The sequence below is a fragment of the Salvia hispanica genome, chromosome 5, assembly GCF_029641045.1.
Source record: "Salvia hispanica isolate PSC_SH4W2 chromosome 5, Shi_PSC_v1, whole genome shotgun sequence".
In the NCBI taxonomy this organism is placed as follows: Eukaryota; Viridiplantae; Streptophyta; class Magnoliopsida; order Lamiales; family Lamiaceae; genus Salvia; species Salvia hispanica.
Genome location: NC_142696.1, coordinates 43,409,888 through 43,430,120, shown reverse-complemented (window position 1 = coordinate 43,430,120; position 20,233 = coordinate 43,409,888). Strand labels below are relative to the sequence as shown.

At 34.9% G+C, this 20,233-nt stretch overlaps 3 protein-coding genes across 7 annotated transcripts; 1 reads left to right on the top strand and 2 right to left on the bottom strand.

Annotated features, from left to right (window-relative positions):
- Window positions 1-1,547: 1,547 nt before the first annotated feature.
- LOC125186048 (RNA polymerase II C-terminal domain phosphatase-like 4) lies at window positions 1,548-6,437 on the bottom strand. Of its 5 annotated transcripts, XM_089057898.1 has the most exons (12): window positions 6,218-6,437; window positions 5,855-5,916; window positions 5,387-5,428; window positions 5,218-5,273; window positions 4,943-5,124; window positions 4,617-4,702; window positions 3,999-4,114; window positions 3,597-3,780; window positions 3,140-3,429; window positions 2,764-2,952; window positions 2,636-2,674; window positions 1,548-2,187 (listed from the first exon to the last, which is right to left on the bottom strand). In XM_089057898.1, exons 5-12 carry the CDS (start codon window positions 5,122-5,124, stop codon window positions 1,873-1,875), a joined length of 1,401 nt encoding a protein of 466 aa, XP_088914024.1. In that variant the 5' UTR covers window positions 5,218-5,273; window positions 5,387-5,428; window positions 5,855-5,916; window positions 6,218-6,437; the 3' UTR covers window positions 1,548-1,872. The 5 variants fall into 5 exon arrangements, with proteins under 5 accessions (XP_088914024.1, XP_047938318.1, XP_047938316.1 ...); XM_048082361.2 differs by lacking the exon at window positions 5,218-5,273; XM_048082359.2 differs by lacking the exons at window positions 5,218-5,273; window positions 5,387-5,428.
- A 1,363-nt stretch (window positions 6,438-7,800) lies between these two features.
- On the bottom strand, window positions 7,801-10,908 carry LOC125191273 (uncharacterized). The gene is made up of 9 exons (XM_048088788.2): window positions 9,881-10,908; window positions 9,753-9,797; window positions 9,571-9,673; window positions 9,412-9,486; window positions 9,179-9,329; window positions 8,968-9,037; window positions 8,539-8,604; window positions 8,113-8,235; window positions 7,801-8,003 (listed from the first exon to the last, which is right to left on the bottom strand). The coding sequence occupies exons 1-9, from the start codon at window positions 10,611-10,613 to the stop codon at window positions 7,849-7,851; spliced, it is 1,521 nt and encodes a 506-aa protein (XP_047944745.1). The 5' UTR covers window positions 10,614-10,908; the 3' UTR covers window positions 7,801-7,848.
- Window positions 10,909-16,065: 5,157 nt separating this feature from the next.
- Window positions 16,066-19,828, top strand: FAD6 (fatty acid desaturase 6). Its single transcript, XM_048088487.2, has 10 exons — window positions 16,066-16,244; window positions 16,344-16,404; window positions 16,860-17,101; window positions 17,223-17,366; window positions 17,542-17,693; window positions 18,300-18,422; window positions 18,539-18,716; window positions 18,998-19,116; window positions 19,253-19,367; window positions 19,461-19,828. Exons 1-10 carry the CDS (start codon window positions 16,206-16,208, stop codon window positions 19,620-19,622), a joined length of 1,335 nt encoding a protein of 444 aa, XP_047944444.2. The 5' UTR covers window positions 16,066-16,205; the 3' UTR covers window positions 19,623-19,828.
- Window positions 19,829-20,233: the final 405 nt, after the last annotated feature.

Below are 20,233 nucleotides of genomic sequence, written 5' to 3'. Positions count from 1 at the left end.
AATGTCTGCTTTTTTCTATAAATAGAAGCAAAGAACATGCATCCAATAATCTATCCTATCTACACATAGTTTTAACTTTTATCATAAAATTTGTTCTTATATAACATCATGGAATAAATCACTTCAATAATGATCTCAACCATTGATTATTGTTGGTTCAAATGTAGCCAATATATCAATCGGATGTACCATGCCTTTGTAGGTCTACGTGTCAATAATTAGCTCGTGTTGTTATGATGTTATTATTTACCATCCCGGCTAAGATAATAGTACGTATGCTGCTCCCTTTGTTCTATAATAGTTGATTCATTTTGTCATTTTAGTACTAAATAGTACATATGCTTCCTTTGTTCTATAATAGTTGATTCATTTTGTCATTTTAGTATATTTTATAGTAGTGAGTCATTTCTCTTTTAAGTAAAAATCAACACATTATTCTCACTTGCTTTACTTTTCCTTACTTTATTCTCTCTTCATCTCTTTATCTTTTTATAATCTAGTTTATTCTTCTTTTACTTAACTCATTTAATACAATTTTTCTTAAATCGTGTACCGAAATGAAACGCCACGTCCCAAGATATTAGACCCATATATCATTTTAGGATGTCCCAATATATTTCTATTTATGGTAAAAATTTACTTTATTACCAACTCCACTTACACCACAAAGCAACATCTCCTAAATTCTTGTGCCCAAAAGAAAGAGGTCTAATATCTTGAGACGGAGGGAGTATATTTTGTTATTGACATGGAAGTTTAAGGTTATTAGTTAACCGTGTTCAATTGGAGTCCAAAAGGTTGGATGTAAGAATTAAAGAAAAATGAGATGAATATGTTAATTTAAGACCGAAAGTAATTAAATGTATTAACTGGAGCGAGAGAAAATTTTCAAAATTAAAAAATCATCTTATTCGTTACGGATTGAAAAAAATGTACTACTATCATTTTAATAGTGACAAAGTATACTAGTAATAGTACTATCAATAGAATGAGAATCTTCATGAGTTTAGTTTGGAAAGTTAGACTCTGTGAATTTAAACATTTTGTACTGTTGAAATTACGGTGTCCCGCAATGATTATTATCTAGAAGTAGTCATCTTATATTCTTATTCCAAAATCATAAGATGGAATCTCGTAGCACCACTTTATTGGCTGTGCGTGGGACAAATACTCCACCGCAGGCACTTTATGTCATTAGAGTCGTCAATTTAGAACATTAAATAGTAGTAATAAATTAGTCATTGATGTACGATGGTTATATTTGAAGAAGCCAAAATTTGTGATGGATTAATAGGGATTAGATCATTTTTATCCAGAAAACAATTCAATTTCCATTAATCTTCAGCATTTCAAAAATATAATGTAGTCAATGGGTCGATTACAGATTCTATCCCATTATCCTCTTTCTATGAAATAAAAAATTTAGGAGCCAACCTTTTTAATTCATTTCAAATGATCAAACCATAGTTGGATCTATTCGTTCAGCCATTAAAAAAACACAGCCTGTAAATAGTAAGTAGTACTAGTAAAATTTTACCCCAGAGAAATAAAAACAACTCACTTGCATTCAACAAACATAGGCTCTGGCAATTTGCAAGCCATATTGCTGATTTAGTTAGCCCCTTTCAACTGGTTACTATAGACAAAGGCCAGATTCGAATCCATTGATATCTATGGATGTACAAAATCTTGAGGCAAAGGCTAGGATTGAATCCCTATCGTGTCATTACAAAATCTTCACCAACTATTTGCTAATGTAAATCAAAATGAGTTTCAAGCCTTTGCCCTTCGAACACTAGCACGGTCTATTCTGACTTGTAGTAAACGAGTATGTTAGAAAACAAAGCATAGGTTAGAAGTGGAGGGAGTAATCTATTGCTTGCACCTTGCAGGACTGACAGGGAATTTTTCTTCGGGCTGCTTTCTCCACAAAATGTTGGAAGCTTCGATCCACCCTGGATTGACTACAAACTTGTTCTCCCTCACGGCCCAGCGCGATTTATCTGTCCCGGCATCCCCAGACACCACATGTGTGACAGAGTGATCAACTTCAGTTGAGCACGTAGCTCCCAGCTGCTCTGCCATTCTCCACAAGTGGTGGTGCTCAGCTGTGAAGTTGACTGGGAAAACGTGGGTGAAAACTATTTTGCAATCCTTCAAAACTTCCTTCCTAACAGTTTTAAGCACCTGCAAGTAGAAAAGCATGAAATATGATAATCTCATGTATCGGCCAGAACATCTACATGTCAAAAGGTAGCAACTTCTAAAATAAGTAGACTATCACTCAAGACTGCAATATTTCGCTGGATACATGATGAGAACTAGAGGAAGAAGATGTGAACAAAATAACTTGGATTGCCACAATGTAAATAACAGCTCTGTCCCCACTTCAGCTACTTTATGTGCCAAACAACATTCCATTCATCTATAAATAATAACGTGGATATGATCAGAATTACTAATAAATAAGCTTGGTTAATATTGATTAAACAGACTCGGCTTTCTTGAACTGGTGCCCTAAATGGAGCCATTCTACTTTCCTGTAGTTGGTTGTTATATTTGCACATATGGAGAAAATCCTATGTGTAAAATGTAGAAAGAACAGAGCCCTTTCAGCCATTCAACCAAGAGTTACCTGTCTCACATCTCGGTCCTCTAGATTATCCTTGCATTCCTGAAAGAAAAATGATAATTAACAGATGCAGCTAACAAATAACCAGCTATAAACTTAGTTAATAATTAGGGAGAGAGAAGAAACAATACCTTGTCAAAGAACAAACTGTGCGCTTGCTGAAGCACCTTTAAAACAGTGGCAAGTGCCCCCTCGGTCTCACTTTCATCAGTTTTTAGCAGAGAAAGTGATTTATGGCTAAAGCCAAAGTTCTTACAACTTGAGGCAAAAAAGTGATATCTATCCATCAATATCAAATTTTCCTTATTCTCTTTCCAAACCTATAAACAGATTATGGATATCTATTAATCATGTGCTAGCAAACAACAAATTTCATGTGAATTCAAGAAGTTGCTTCAAGATTAAAATTATACTCCTAATTGAGCAAAAATATCTTAGTTGATATCTAACTGCAAGCATTTTATAACTGCAGGCTAAAATGACAGTCCCAGAATTCAAGTGACGAACCGCTTCTGTGTCGTCAAGGATTAGGACTGTGCTTTCTCGACCCAAAACAATATCAAGACCCTTTTGAAACTTCTGAGTGCAATCACCCTGTGCAATTATTCTGGAATGGAAGTATTTATTTCCAGGATCAAGTAGATCTGCCATTTCCAAAGCATAGGGACGTTCACCCATGGTATATATATACATTTCAAACAGTTTACTAGCTTCTTCCAAGAAAGTGTGTACATATGGCCTCAACTTAGTCATCATGTGCATCCTGTCAAGTCTGAACAGGCTGGTCTTCAAGGTATCTAATATTATAAAACTGTGAGGCAAGGAAATAGCATATAGGACAGGTCTTAAAACTGAAACAAGAACTAAAATCCAGCTCCCGTCATAAAAGTAAAACGATTTCACCTATCACAGCAATGCTAGATTACCAGACCAGATAACATAGAAAATCTTAAAAGGAAAATACCTGGCAGAGAATCTCTTTGGTTGTTTAAATATGCTTCTTCCTCTGTAATATCAGTTAGCCTAGATGAATTGAGTAGCGTGTGATCTAAATCAAGGACCAAATAAAGCTTCTTTCTATTGAAGAGTAAATCCTTGAAATCTTTGTCACGTAATCGAGTCATCTCATCATTAGCAAGCCTCAGATTCTGCATGGGGAATAATTTACGTCATAAGATTTAATGTTACGATTGCAATCTTATATATTTACAGCTGTTGAAGAATTTGGTGACAAGATAGGGAAGTTTAAGTTTATCAAAAAGAATTAGGCAAACATAGATAAGACCACTAACACCATTCATGTCAAAATAAGAAGCAAAAGATATAGCTAAGATGTAAGAAAATTACACAAGATGTTCTAGAGAACCTTATCAATGTATTTAAGTGCAACGCCAGAATCATCATCTGCTCGCAAGCCACATTTCATACACATGCCAGCAAAAAAACCAGGATGTGTACATATTTCCTCCTCAGACGATGACACTGCACAGAAGATTCACAATGAAGACTATGACACATCAGGGAGACATGAGAGTTCAAACTGTAATGTTGGTAGGTGCAAACAAAAAGTCAGAGTGGAAATGCAAATCACCTATCCAACATAACTCATATCTAAATTACAACTCCAGTAATGTTTTCTTACATACACATATAATAATCAAGTTATTTTGTGTCATCCATGTGATGAGAAAATTAATGATAACATACACATGAATTTCATCAGATACTGAAAGTGGGTGAACTTATGTTACTTCCATAAAAGAGAACCAAATAATAAGAAAGCGCTTTCAGCAGGAGACATAGAACAATGACAAAGAGAATCAAGCCCCTACTACAACCATTTTCTATTTTCATGTTCTCCCCTTTCATTAGAGGGGAAAAGCCAGGTGGATTTCTACTAATTTTTAGTCTTTCAAATCATTTTACATACACAAGTAAAGTGACCAAAGAATAAAAGAATCTCAATGGATAATGACCAAGCTACCTATATTTTCTGAGGTTGCACCTTGAGATGAGGAGCTCTGTGGATTTACTATGCCTGTGTTTAACTCCACCTTCTGCCTTTTAACCCTGCAATAATGAGATCATGTTGATGGTGATGATTATGTAACATTATTTGCAAACTATAGCATAATAATCAAAAGTAGGACTAGCAGCATAAACACACCACTCAAAAATATTCTCTAGAAAAAGGTAAAAGAAATGGTATTAGCGTGGTTGTTTTGCAAGTTTAGAGACTACAATTAAATTATTTGCAGATGACTTCAAGACAAGTCTCCACCAGTATGGGGACAAGATAATTAAACACACCTCTCATGATCCAAGTCAAAGTCACTTATGTCATCGTTGTCTTCAGCACCACTCTCCTCTTCTTCCGCACCTTCTACAGAATCACCTGATGAATTAGAAGCAGCATCCAGCTCTGCCTCAAGAATGGCTGCAAAGTCATCGCTGCTTGAAGAGTGTACGGGTGAGTCTTCTGCTAAACTCATCTGTCAGAACATCCAGCAAATTAGTGATTAACAACTTTGTTCTAACAAATTCTCTCCTTTAAACATGTTATAGGCTTATAGCACAGCACATACAGTGACTTAGTTTTCATGAAGGACTCCTTCAACTTTATAGAAACTGAACATTCATCCTATAAAACAACTATCTCAAAAATCAGCCGAACACATTTCAGTGATTCTCCAAAAGCATAACTTGCATTATTGCCAACTTATGCAACTTACAGTACCCTAAGATCAACTTTACCAGTTCACGTTTCACTATGTCTCAGACTCTCAATTTTATCAGCTGTCAAGGAAAAAACAAATCATAAGCAGCAAAACCTAGTCTCAAAAGGCAGAGTAGAAGAGAATGTAAACTACTCCGTATTATTCTATAAAAGCTCTTACAATCTGATTTCTTTCAGCGCATACTGTGACCGAGTTTCACGAAGGGCTCGGTCAAAAGTAACAATGATATATAGTAGCACATTTGTATTATTGGCTTCGAAATATCTCTTAAAACCAAATATGCTTAATATCATGGCTTTAGTTACTCAAACAATTAGGTTATACTCTCCAACTTCCAAACTGTTCGAGACAATTTTAAGCATTCCAATAATTAGAAATTGCTATAAACTGCATGCTGTTTTCCAGCTACACATACATTTTGGTATACCAATAGATTCAAATTTACACTAAAACACACACACGAAGAAATTGCAGCCGGTATTACCGTATGCTTCGGAAGTTGAAGAGTGCAGCTTGAACAGTGATGCGAGTATGGAGAAGAAGAATCTGCAATTGGTTTAGAAATTTTAGCTCGTTATGGAAGGGGAAAATGATCAGATCGTGGGAAGGATTGCCAGCGGATCTGAAGGGGCTGAAGGCGTGTATATATAGAGACAGAGCTGGCGGGCCCGGAAACCAGCCCGAGAAAAAATGATATGATTTGAACTCTCAGAATTGACACAATAATCAAATTCAAACACAATGCTAAACTGTAATCCCACATCCCCACAGAAATCACTTTAATTTTTGTGAGAATAAATATGACTCGACATTAGTGAATGCCCAAACAAAAAAATCATTGACTAACCTAACCGCCTAAGCTGTGGATGAGAGAAGCGAGGAGCTGCGATGTGGATGAATATTCCAGAATCGAGCTTTAAACTATGCCTAGTTCCCGGTTTCTTAGCCAGCCAAGCTCAGACGGTGGTCGGCGAGGTGGCTGGTGGCGGAGGCGGTCTAGGTATTGGCCGGATGGGAGAGGGGGTTTTTCGGGTTTTCTTTTTAAAATTTTGTAGGATTAATGGATATTGTTAACATTAACGAGGGCCCGTGGGCAAGGCTTATATACGTATTGTCTTATATTTGTCTTTTTTTATGGAAATTATTATGTATTTGAAAAGGTTTATTATCTAGTATTGAAAAGGTATACTATACTCCTATTGTAAAAGGTATGTTTACTTTTTCATTGATGAGAGGTAAAATTTATAACTATCATATATTCATATTTGTCATATTTTTATGAAAAAATATTCTTCAATAGGAAAAATATTTGAGAAGGTATTATATGTTTTAGAATGTATTTTATACTATTTTTAAAATTTTAGAAAATAATTTACATTTTTGTTTTAGAATGTATTTTATACTATTTTTAAAATTTTAGAAAATAATTTACATTTTTATATATATTTTTCTTTTGAAATTTATTACTTTTTGGAATGATACTTTTTTATTTTTATTTTTAGTTGAAAATAATTTATCTTTCTATATACATTTTCCCTTTGAATTTATTATACTTTTTCCACACATCTTACCGCTTTCTATATACATTTTCCCTTTGAATTTATTATACTTATTCCACACATCTTACCCCTTTCGAGGTGCTCATACGATACTAGTGATATTAGTGATGTGTTTGAAGGGTAGGAAACAAGAAAGAAAGTAAAAATTGTCATGTTTCTTTTTATGCCTAAGTATTAACTTAAAATTAAAATTGAAGAGACATAGAGAGAATATTTCTTATAACTCGCATACATGAAAGTACGAGTATGAGATATCTATCACGGCTGAAGAGAGTAGAATAATGAATTGTTTCAATTTGACTATGGAGTGGGTTTCTGTGCATGTATTCGAATTGAGGAGAGTTTGGTTTGAATTGTTATCGGCCGAATTTGGTTTGCAACACTTGAATTGAGACGATGATGATGTCTATACAATTTTTTTGTTCATTCAATTTTTTTGTTCGAATTTTTTTCTTTTTGGTTCAATTTTCATGTTGGTTTATTTGACCTAAGCAGAGACTAATTCATACTATGGTATGGTGAATAATCAGCTTTTGTTTAATTGTTTTGATGGTGGACCCAATATTCAGTTAATCAGCTATGAGTGAACAAAATTGAGATGATAAGCCTTTCTAATACTCCTATTAATTGTTATTTGGATAAGTCTTTAATATAAATATAAAAATTTGACTTCATTGAATTTTCGCTTGCGACAATTGGTATTGAATTCCGTTACTAGATAATCATGCATGATACTACTTACCGGGACAATTGTTTCCAGCTTTAGTTTTGTGGGTACCAAACATTACGTATCGTATTTATTTATAGTACTATTATTCAAATTTCTTTTTATAGTCGAGAAATTGAAATATTGCAGGAAAAATAAACAAAATGAAACGCAATGCCAGAAATTTATACTAAAAAAAATTAATTGAATATCTCAACACTCTTTCTTTAGTTTGCCTCTATTTTGAAGTGTAGTTGTAGGAGCTTGGGAAGAAGAATGGTGACCGTTGATGGCTTCGTGGTGGGCCCACCCCTCCGCAATGAACGACTGCTGCTGATAATGCTTGAACGCCACAAATAACATGAACACTGGTTGCCAGATTAATATTCAATTAAAATGCGTATAAATATGTTACTCCATATAGCATGCGCAATAATAAATAAATAAATACAGTAAATAGTTAGGCACAAAACATACCTGCCCAAATACGGTAAACCACGGATGACAAATTCCAGCCAAGAGCCAAGACGCCAAATCCTACTGCTTTTTTGTGACTACATGACCTCCATGCTTCTCCAAATCGTTTCATCCACATTGTACCTTCGCATTTATTCTCAAACAATTTTACACCAATCTCATTGCTAAATCAATGTATCAAATTCATCATAACCTACTCACCACCTTCACTTTTTTAACACATTGCTATTCCTATAAGTTATAAACAAAAGGTGCATTAATCGTGTATTAAAACGCATGTCGTCGATACCAACACTATTGGTACTAAAAAGGGATAGTGATATTTTTTTGTTATATTTAAATTAGTGTTTCTTTTTCGACTAACAAGTAGTACTCCATATGCATTGTTGTTTAGCGTGTTAAATGGAGAGGGAGTATTTGTTTTACCGTATGCAGTAATCTGAGAGGAGTATGGTGAGCAGATTTTAGGCACTGTAAATACTCCAATAAAACCTGCATACCAAAGGGTACATCCACATTATTATACAAGCTATACTCAACCAGAAAAGAAAATAAAGTAAATCAAAATAAGTGATGATAATAATAACTCAATGGCCATTTATTCCATGCTCATCAATCAACCATAAAATTTGAGACCGAATCAATCCTGTGATAAAATTAAATAAGCAATACAGAAACATGTCAACATCATTTTACATGTGACCTCGCAATCTCAATATAATTACACCTAATTTATTAGTATTCATTAAATGGGATAAACATAGAATGGAAGAAAGCAAAGAAACCCACTATATAAACGCGATTAGTTGGTCCAATTAAAAATAAATCAAAGTGTTAAAAGTAAATAAAATTGACCTAACTTGGCGGTTGTCCAGATAGTAAAGGAGCTTCCACACCTTGCCAAAATGAACAGCAGCACTGCCAACTGCCACAGACACAACTTGTTTCATTTCAACTGAATTTCATTTCACAGCCCCAAATTATTCTAAGCATTTACTCCATCTTACATTGTGTTAAATGTATATCAAACAGAATATTTTTGGATGTGTAAATGGAGTTTAATTACCTTCATCGTGGTGGAAGGGTCGCCCGAGAAAAGGGCTCTCAGATTGAGAAGAAACTCATTTATAAATGGAAGAAGCATTTTTGTCACCCAAATTGCTTCTTCTTCACCAATAACACAATCTTGATTTGCAGTCTCATTCTCCACTGATCCTCTGCCACATTTCAATAGAAAAGCATTCAATTTTTTCCCAATCAAAATGGTTATAGATAAAATCTGAATAAATCAGTAATTACCTGCTAATAAGGATTCTAAAGAGGAAATTTGCAGCAAGGTACACAAGTCCCAAGTAGGAAAGCAAAGAAATGAAGCTGAAAATGCACAAAATTATTTGTCAAATTTTCAGTTCCTGATAACTTTAGCTGGAAAAATTAATAAATTAATCTAAATTAAACCTGATGTTGAGATCCTTTGTGAATGAAGATGATATGATAGCAAATGTTCCAATCCCAAAAACAAATGCTGATTTTGATACGTCTCTCCACATTACAAGGTCGACTGATTTCAACCAAACCAGTGAAAAATCATTTAGTAATTGCGAAGAAAAAAAAAACCATAGTAGCTTCAAAAAACTCACCAAAACTTTGTAGTTTGCTGCTTGCTCTTGGAAAATTTTCTGAGCCTTGAAATCGGAAGCAAAGAGAAATTACACAACATCTAATTAGGTTATACACATATTTGAATACGGAGAGAGGTGAGACTTACTATTGTTGATCTTTGCTGGGATTGGATTGAATCTAGCACGATTTGCAGCAGGAGGAGGCTGATTTCTGGCAATTGATGATGAAACGGGCACTGGTTTTGGATTTCTCTGGACCGATTTCTTATCCACAATCACATTTGTCTTGTGCTTGTGATCACCGACACCAATCTCTTCAACATCAACGCTCTTGTTTTCAACTTCGATTTCCTTATCTTCATTTAAATCTGATTCACCTCCGCCATTGATTTGGGGCACAAAGCTCGTAATAGCAGCCTTGTTCTCCTCACAATCCTCGTCAGATCTCGACTTCCTCTCTCTCTCAGCATCAGCATCAACAACGGAATTGGATTTCGCCTTTCTCACACTCGAATTCCTGATCGAAACGGGGCTTTTCTTCGCCGATTCGCTCATCTGTTCATCGAAATTCCTGCTCAATTCAGATCTCAGAGCCGCAATCTTAACCGGACCCCCATCAGAACTTTCGGATTTCCATGTTTTCCTCTTCCCGCTAGGGCTCTGTTTGGGCTTCGCATCCCTGCAAATCTCAATCTCAGAGTTGGTCTCTGTTGTAACATCATTTTGAGTGTTTTGCTCGGGATTTTGATCAGCGGCCTTGAAAACTTTGATGCCGCCTTTGACTTTATCGAGCTTCATTCTGCTCTCCCAAACAGAGCCTTGTTTTGGGGCGGCGCCTCTTCTACCTAAATCCATTGATTCTTTACTACTAGTACTCATTTTGTTACTCAATGTGCTATTACCTCAAGAAATTGCAGGCGCTGCTCTGAAAGTCATGTAGCATTGGGGGAATTGAGGGAGAGAGATTATTCCCGCTTGTTTGAGTAACTCTGTTTTCTTCTTTTGCCCATAAATGGTTACTCTTTGAATTTATTGACCGCAACACTACTACTACTACATCATTTTGTTGCTATCGTAATTTGGAAATTTAATTCTCAAACAATTTCAGTAATTCATTAATATCATAGTATTTGTTTCTTTTTTGGTCGAGTTTTCCAAATATTTAGTGCAGATGTTTACAAAAAGGCTGTTCTGGAACTGAATTCAAATTGTGACAGAGCATTGTGTTGGGGTGACAATGAAATGGATTAGAATGAAATAGGACGTCTTTTTTAATTTTAATATCCCTTTTGTAATCGCATCTGTGTGTTTTACGAGGCACTACAAAATGTCACATGCTACCGACTAAAACATTTTCAGCAAATTATAATTTCCGTAGAATAAAGTTGCCAAATACTAAATTATTACTGTATTTAGTTAGTTAGGAGAAGGTATTTATTGACTTCTTAACTTACAAGAAAAGTTTGTATCTTGTTACAAATAAAGAGCAGCCAAAATCTTCGTAAATGTTAATTTTTCTATTGACTTGATTGTTCATGAGAAAACGACACAAGTTTTAATTTTGCCAATATTTTTATAGTATTATATACATCTTTTTAGTATATGTTTTTATATAATTTACATGTTAGACATAGTTTTATAATTTTATTACATATTAGCAAGATTTGGTTGAAGTGAATTTGTAATAGACTTGATCACCATTATTTTCTTTTTTCCTTTTTCACTGTTAGGATTGCGATATTATGTGTGTGCGCGCGCGTGAAGCTAACTTAGGTAGAGATTCAAAATAATTATATGATTCTTCATATAAAAGCAAGTATTTTGTTTTCATAGCATTTGTCATTTGAATACTAGTTTCTCCTACTACTATACAATATACATTTACTTGATCCATTCCTGTGTATGGATATCGACAAATTCTGCCTCTTTGTACCCACCGACACGCCACATCTTTTATTTCGTGTGTTTAATTTCAAAACTCAATTTATATCTAAATTATTAGATACTACTATGTGATACACGTACCAATCGGTGAACCCTTTATTACATTACATATTGCTCTCTTTGTCCCCTATTAGGAGTCACTCTTTGACCGGATACGGGTTTTAAGAAATGTAAAGAAAAGTTGGTTGAAAAAGTTAGTAGAATGTGCGACCCATTTTTTTTTATTGGTTTTATAATAAAATGTGAGTGAATTGAGTTAGTGGAATGTGGGACATACTTACTATTTATGGTAAAAATGAAGTGTGACTCTTAATTGGGGACAGACCGAAATGAAACAATATGACTCTTAATGTGGACGGGGGAGTATTAGTCTTTATTTAGACAACAATCCTCACTAAATAATTTTTATAATCTACCATATTCTAAGCATTTTCACACCCGTTATCAATTTGCTTTTCTTTATACTAGTATCATTTACCTACCTAAACTAATCCATATTTTCAAAAATTAAATAAAAAGCACTCAATATGCTGTTAATAAAATGAATGGTTTCAAGACGGATCTGTGATAAGCTTTTTAGTCAATCAATTAGTAAGTTTTTTAGTATCTTTAAATGTGGGTTAAATAATTGAAATGCGTATTTCCTTTAATGAACATCTGGAGATCAAACTCCACTATTTTTCTACATAATGGTATAAATAATCAAATTAATAGTACTATGGTGTACTTAAATATTATAGTACTACTACTAACATATTTTCCTAGTAAGCAGTATCATATTCTTGTTTGGTCCAGGGGCATTTTCATATTTAGTGGGCTTAATAATATCGGCCCAAGTGAATAAGGCACATTTTTTTCAGAGTAATTCTGTTAATAGTCACATTATTTATTCACTATAGGCCCCGATTTGGAAAAAAAAATACTTTAGAATATTTTATGTGCATTTTTACCCTTATAAATTACAGCCTCTAACTTAAATTTATAAAAATAATTTTTTTCATGTTAACCCCCAGATCTAAAAAATCAAGAGTTCAATAGATCTTTGCATCCAATCCCTATTTTTGGACACCGATTTTGATACTCGAGCACGTCAAAGTAAGACAATTACTCAAGGAGTATTCATTTTGGGAGCCGTAAGGGTAAATAGTAAAATTTCTATTTAGTATTTTTTTTATGAATAAAGGTGCATGCATATATAGAGCCTTTGCTTTTAACCATCTTCTTAAATATAGGTATATAGTAGTGGGGGAGCACTAGACTCCCTATACTCTTAATTTGTGTGGTCCAACCAATTGTTGTTAATTTGTTATTATATATTTTTTTTAACATCTCTCGAGCTTCAAAATTATAATTGTGTTTTATTAGAAATGGGCCACTCGCCCCTTAAAAGGCTTCATAAGGGGGAGGGTTATCCACACTTATATAGATTAGATTGGATCATCACCAAGTCGATGTGGGACAGAATTTAGAGAATTTAACACGCCCCCTCACGTGTGGGCCGGAAAGGACATCGGTCTTCCATCACGTGGGTAGGCAATGCTAGAGATAAGAGAACCATCAACGATGTGGGCCGGAAAGGACATCGGTCTTCCACTCGTGAGGTAGATAAGAGATAAAGAGAAAATCATCATCGACTTGGGCCCGCTCTGATACCATATTAGAAATGGGCCACTCACCCCTTAAAAGGCCTCATAAGGGGGAGGGTTATCCACACTTATATAGAATAGATTGGATCATCACCAAGTCGATGTGGGACAGAATTTAGAGAATTTAACATGTTTAATTGTTACTAACATTAGTCAAGCTAAACATATGTTGAACTTGGGCGAGTATGTTTTCTTTTCCCCAAATTTTACTTCGATTACTAAGGGTAACAATAGTCAAGCTAAACATATGTTGAACATGGGCGAGTTTGTTTTCTTTTCCCCAAATTTTACTTCAATTATTAAGGATGTCCACGGTAGTTAGCCCGTGCCCAAGCCCAATCCATAAATCCTTGTCCAGGGCCAAAAAAAACTTGTTCAGCCTTATAGTGGACAAGCCTAAGACCACAAATCACATTATTTTTAAAATTGATTGTATATTTTAATTCAATATATTTTAATTCTATTAAAATAAAAATTATCGGACTATAATAATTAGAAAAAAATGCATAATTTAATAATAATAATAATAATAAAATTTAAACCAAATCTTCGTTGCCAAATCCCGAGTCTCCCGCCGGGAGAATCACCATCTCCACCATGCATTTTAAGACAATAAAAATATAGAGAGTAAAAATTAGGGTGTAAATTGTGTGTTAATTAAAAACGTGTGAAATGGTGTATATATAGGAAACTTTTGGGAAAAAAAAACGGTTGGCTGAGCCGCGGCTCTCGGCCCTCCATAATAGAGCGGCACAGGCTCTGCCGAGTCTCGCCACCAGAGCCGTTTCCACGCCGAGTTGACAGCGTGCCCATGTCCTCCCTTGTCCAAGCTATAGGGAGCCGCTTCTTCGGGCGGAAGCCGCGGCTCTCTATTTTGGACACCCTAACTCTAGGCACTTATAAGTGTGTGAGTATACATTTAAATCACATTTATTAAATAGTCAGTTGAAAGTTCAATATTTTTAATTTAGGTTGGGTGCCACCGTTCATTTACACCGCCATTTGTTGCGACTCCACTTAATACGGAGTAAGATATAATGCATATGGAATCACCATATTTCTTGACTTATTATAGACACAAGAAATGACTTTTATAGTCATAGGAGAACAGGATCAACTTATTTATTACATTAGACCTATTTTGTCACATTTAAAAACATAGTAGCATAGCGGAGTACTATTTACTACTACTAATTCCTAATGCAAAAACCAACTCTCGTAGGGAAGACTCAGGTATATCATTTTGCTATCACAAAAGTGTGCAAAATTTTCAATCTGACCTGAACAGAATTTTTTTTGGCAGACTTGAATCTTATGTGACTAAAATTATACTCCCGTTAAAAAAAAATATATCACTTTTGGCATTTTAGGACGTCCATAAAAAATAGATCACTTTTTAAAAATGGAAAATTTATCTCTCATACTTTTTCCACTTTTTCTTCCCTCTCTCTTACTTTACCTACTTTTTCTCTCTATCTCTCTTACTTTACCTACTTTTTCTCATCCCCTCTCTTACTTTACCAAATCTACATTAAAACCCGTGTCATATACAAAGTGATCTATTTTTGATGGACGGAGGGAGTAAATGAAACGACGTTGTATCAACGCCATAATATCTTGAATGAAACATTAAATAATACTCCATGTACCTAATAGGATAAAATGTCTCATGATCTATCGGGTTTGAAGAATGGCGCGCCATTGGGAATTTGCAGCAATCTTAAAGTGTTTTATTTATAAGATCACTTTCAAAGTTAATGGAAATACCATAATTCGCTCAAAGCTGTCATTCCGACTTAAATACGGAGTAGAATTTTTTTGGCACACTTTGATCCTTCGTGGCTAAAATTATAAATGAAACAATGTTGTTCGACACTATAATTCTTGAATACAAAGTTGAATGATACTTCATGTGCATAATAGGATAAAATATGTCTTGTGGATCTATCGGGTTAGAAGAATGACACGCAGTAGGAAATTGACAGTAATCTTAAAGTGTGTGTGATTTATAAGATCATTTTTAAATGAGTAAAGGCCAAACTGGTCCTGAACATATACGCATTTTATGATTTTAGTCATATACTTTATCTTTTGAATTTTTGAATCGTGAACATTTCAACTCAGATCACAATTGGTCTTACACTAACAATTCAGTCAATTTTTAAACGGTTTTAACCCAATTTCGACCGATTTTTAAACGGTTTTAACCCGAATGGGATTGTTAAAACCATCAAACTCGGTCAAAATCGGGTTAAAACCGTTTAAAATTTGACGGAATTGTTAGTGTATGACCAATTGTGATCCGAGTTGAAATGTTCAGGATGCAAAAATTCAAAAGATAAAGTATAAGACCAAAATCATAAAATGGACATATGTTCAGGACTAGTGTTAGCCTGTACTCTTTTTAAATTTGTGCAAATTAGTCCAAAATTTATGTTTTTAAAAAGCAATATCCTTAAATTCTTTCACTCATTTTCTAAAACAGTTATTGACAAAATAACATATCACATGCAAAATAGACCACTTTCATTTTCCAGCCCTAATTTACATTGTGTCTTTGGCTATTTGCATTGGAATTGTGTGGCAATGAAAAGCACAGTATTGCTTGTGATTGGGTGGATTCTGGTCCCAAACAAATTCTAACCAACTGTATGCTTCGCAGCTTTCAACTTGCTACTTAAACTAACGCTATATAAACCCCTAACTATAACATCCTTAGATTCAGGCCCCATTTTCAATTCTTCCCCAAAATCCTATCTTCAGCTCTACTGCTCACCACCCGCGTGCTGCAAACGCGGAGCGGTGAGAGGAGAGAGAGAGAGAGAGAGAGGGTGTGAGAATTTGAAAAGGGTCTCGTGAATTCGGGTTTTTCTTGATTTCCATGGCGTCTAGACTCGCACACTCTGGCTTTCTTATCTTGGTAAGCAACCATTTTATGTGTATCGCTCTGTGTTTGCACCCAATAAAGAAACTTTTGTGAGTTTTTTCTGTTTATGTAATGTATCCTTGATTTATGTAGGGACCCCATAAAAGGCCAAATGAGGGCAACAGGATTTTTCCTCAGAGCTCTACTTCATCAGGTATTGATACACGTTGTGTGTGTGTGTGTGTGTTTTCAATTTCAATGATGAAATTTGGGTTGAGGACTTGAGGGTGTGGATTACGTGATGGAATTTGGTTCGTTTTTTTGGGATTTATAGAAGCCATTGTTTCAATTTTATTGTTGATCCTTGTTTTTCAAAAATGGTGAATTGAAGGTTCATATCTTCTGAAGTGGTGGGAGAGTTTTCCTCGGTGATTAACCTATATACTAGGTGTGTGTGTTTGTGTTTTTTTCGTTTCAAATTTTGACGTTGAAACTTAGATTGAGTGTATGAATAATTGTGTGGTGGGATTTGCTTCGATCATGAAAAGCTTCAATTTTGATTGCTATACTGGTTTGCAGGACTGGTTTGTATTTGAGGATTATGTAGAAATCGAAGTCACTATTTCAATTTCATTGTTGATCATTGTTTTTGAAAATTGTGAATTGAAGGCTCATATCTTCTGAAGTGGGAGAGTCTGCCTCAGAGATCAATCAAACAAAAACAATGCTTGAAATCCTTGCAAAAGCGCCAAGTGGTAAAAGCTGTGGCTGTAAATGTAGCACCTTCTCCATCAGCAGATAGTGCAGAATATAGACAGCAGTTATGTCATGAATATGGCTTTCGACAGATTGGAGAACCCCTTCCAGATAACATAACTCTTAGAGATATAATCGATACACTTCCAAAAAAGGTACTCTCTTTGTTTGCTCTTAAGCGAGCTCTAGTTTCTGTATCTGCTATAATGCTTTTAGGAAGTCATGTATCTTTCCGAACAGAGTTTCAACTGATGATCATAATTTTTTCTGTGAAAGGTGTTCGAGATTGATGATGCAAAAGCTTTGAAGTCTGTGTTGGTATCTGTAACATCATATGCTTTGGGGATCTTTATGATCACCAAATCCCCATGGTACCTGCTTCCTCTAGCTTGGGCTTGGACTGGAACTGCAATTACGGGGGTTAGTTTTGTAATCTTGGAGTACTTTTTGGTTTCATGCTGATTAATTTTCAAATGCTTGGTGGGTTAACTGGTTTCTGAAAATCATGCTAGTATCTATTACCTATAATTTCAAGCTATATTTTTACATAATTTTTCCAACAATTTCTTATTTCAGTTTTCTCCTTTTGTTATAGTTCTTTGTCATAGGACATGATTGCGCGCACAAATCATTCTCAAAGAACAAGTTGGTGGAAGACATTGTTGGAACTCTGGCATTTATGCCTCTCATTTACCCTTATGAGCCATGGCGTTTTAAGCACGACAGGCATCATGCAAAAACAAATATGTTCGTACTTTATCCTGAAACCTTTTCATAAGTTAAATACGTTGAGTGAAGTTTTGATAAATTATTGTCCTTTCCGATATATGTGTATTGGGAAGTGGTGGTTTTTTGCTTTTTGAACCAACACTAGATATATGATGTTATTTAAATGCTAATTCTGCTCTCACGGCTAGCTGAAAACTGTATCTTGTACTAGTATATAATGCCTTCAAACTAAGTACTCTAAGAGTGTCTTTATTTTGATTTATATTATCAATCTAAGTGAAAGAACCGAGTTAGGCTGTGTTATATTCCTCTACAATCTGCATAATGTTGATATTCAGGATATTTTTAAGAAGTATTGGAGAAAATGTGGGTCTCATCGTTTCACTTTATTGAAAGTCAACGAAATATCTTTGTGCAATAGAAAGGCATAGTGACACCATTCGCAATCTGGAACAGCACATCATACGACTGAATATCCGTTTGTGTTTGTGTGTGTGACTGTGCGTATGTGTGTTTATCCCTTCAATCTGATTAGACTTTCCTCACTCTTCAGAACCTTGAAAAGATATTTTGTAATATTACTGTATGAGAAAATCTGAACCTTTGTTCTCACGTTCATTGCAGGTTGGAAGAAGATACAGCCTGGCTCCCTGTTAACCCAGAGGAATTTGAGTCCTCTTCACTTTTCCGGAAGGCAATAATATATGCTTACGGACCACTTAGGCCCTGGATGTCAATAGCACACTGGTAAAGTCACATAATTAAATGTTTTAGGCGACACTAAACTTTTTATTTACTATATCTCACTGTGTTTTAAAAGAACCATGTTGATTGTAATCTGACATTTATTCAATATCTCATAGGTTGAGAATGCACTTTGACGTCAAGAAGTTCAGACCTAATGAAGTCAAACGAGTGAAGATAAGTTTAGCTTGTGTGTTTGGTTTCATGGCAATCGGATGGCCTTTGATTATTCTCAAAACCGGGGTCATGGGGTGGATCAAGTTCTGGTTAATGCCGTGGTTAGGTTATCACTTCTGGGTATTGTCTTGCGCTCACTTCTTTCGTGATTCTTTTGCAGAATGATTAGTTTAAACATTTATTTGCATTTCAAAAAGTTGAGTATATGGGAAGGAAATCAAACAACTTGCATAAGCCTCACATACATCTTTATTAACATGTTCTGATCTATTCATTCGATATAACATATGGATTGTTTGAATCCATCTATTTGTATCATGAACAAAGTTTTTCTAAATATTCTCTATTATTTGCATAATCTGTTTAGTTCATCTTCTGAGGGTTTCTGTTTGAAATTTCAGATGAGTACTTTCACAATGGTGCATCACACAGCGCCTCATATACCATTCAAGCCCTCGGAGGAATGGAACGCTGCCCAGGCCCAGCTCAACGGCACAGTCCATTGTGATTACCCGAGCTGGTAACTGAACTATGTATTGATTGAGGAGTATAAAAACTATATAAACACTAACCGGAAAATGCATTAAAATCCTGTCAGTAGGATTCTAAAATGCAGGAACACTAACTAACATAATAATACCTTTTCTCCTCTACAGGATAGAGATCCTTTGCCACGATATCAACGTGCACATTCCTCATCATATTTCCCCCAGAATACCGAGCTACAACCTGCGAGCAGCTCATCAATCTCTCCAAGAAAATTGGGGAAAGGTATGATATACGTGTGTGTACTCGTTTATCTGTGTTTGTCAAACTAGTTTCTTATCTCTTTATCAACACTTGTTCCCCATGATTGAACAACAGTACTTGAATGAGGCTTCGTGGAACTGGCGTCTGATGAAGACAATACTGACTGTCTGCCACGTCTACAGCAAGGAGAAGAACTACATCCCCTTCGACGAACTTGCACCTGATGATTCTCAGCCCATCACATTCCTTAAACAAGTAATGCCAGATTATGCTTGAGTCATGGTATGCCATTAAGGCTTCAACAACAGCCAGTTTTGGTCCAAATTCTTGCTCCCTTAGATCAATTATTTCCTAAGTTAGGTTATATTATTTCATTCGATGAATCCTATGATGCATCGCGTACTGTCTTTATACAGATGCAGATTCATTGTCCAAAGTAGCACCATTAGTCTTATGTTTATGTTATGTTTCTGTTTATTGTCTTTTTTGCGATCAGAATGCACTGTTGAGATAAAATAATTCAAACACGAAAAACTAGAATATTCTTAGAAGTTTGATATTTAAATTTAGTTGAATGCAGTAGATAATGCAAAACTTATAATGCCATTAGCATTATTAATTTCAACATAGATTGAGGCAAACTTTTAATTTATCTTCTAGACATAGTAAAGTTTTTTCTTCTGCCTTTGTTGAAATCTTGAATTCTAGTGGATATCATTATTTGTCTTGCTAGAAATTATGTTTGAGGCACACTATGGTCTATGGTCGTTTACATACTTTACCTGAGTATCCATTATTATAAAATTTAATGGTGATTAATAAACTCTAGCTAGTGATTTATTAATCTTAAAAGTTAAAAGACATTGGTGAGTTCTTATTAGGTTGAA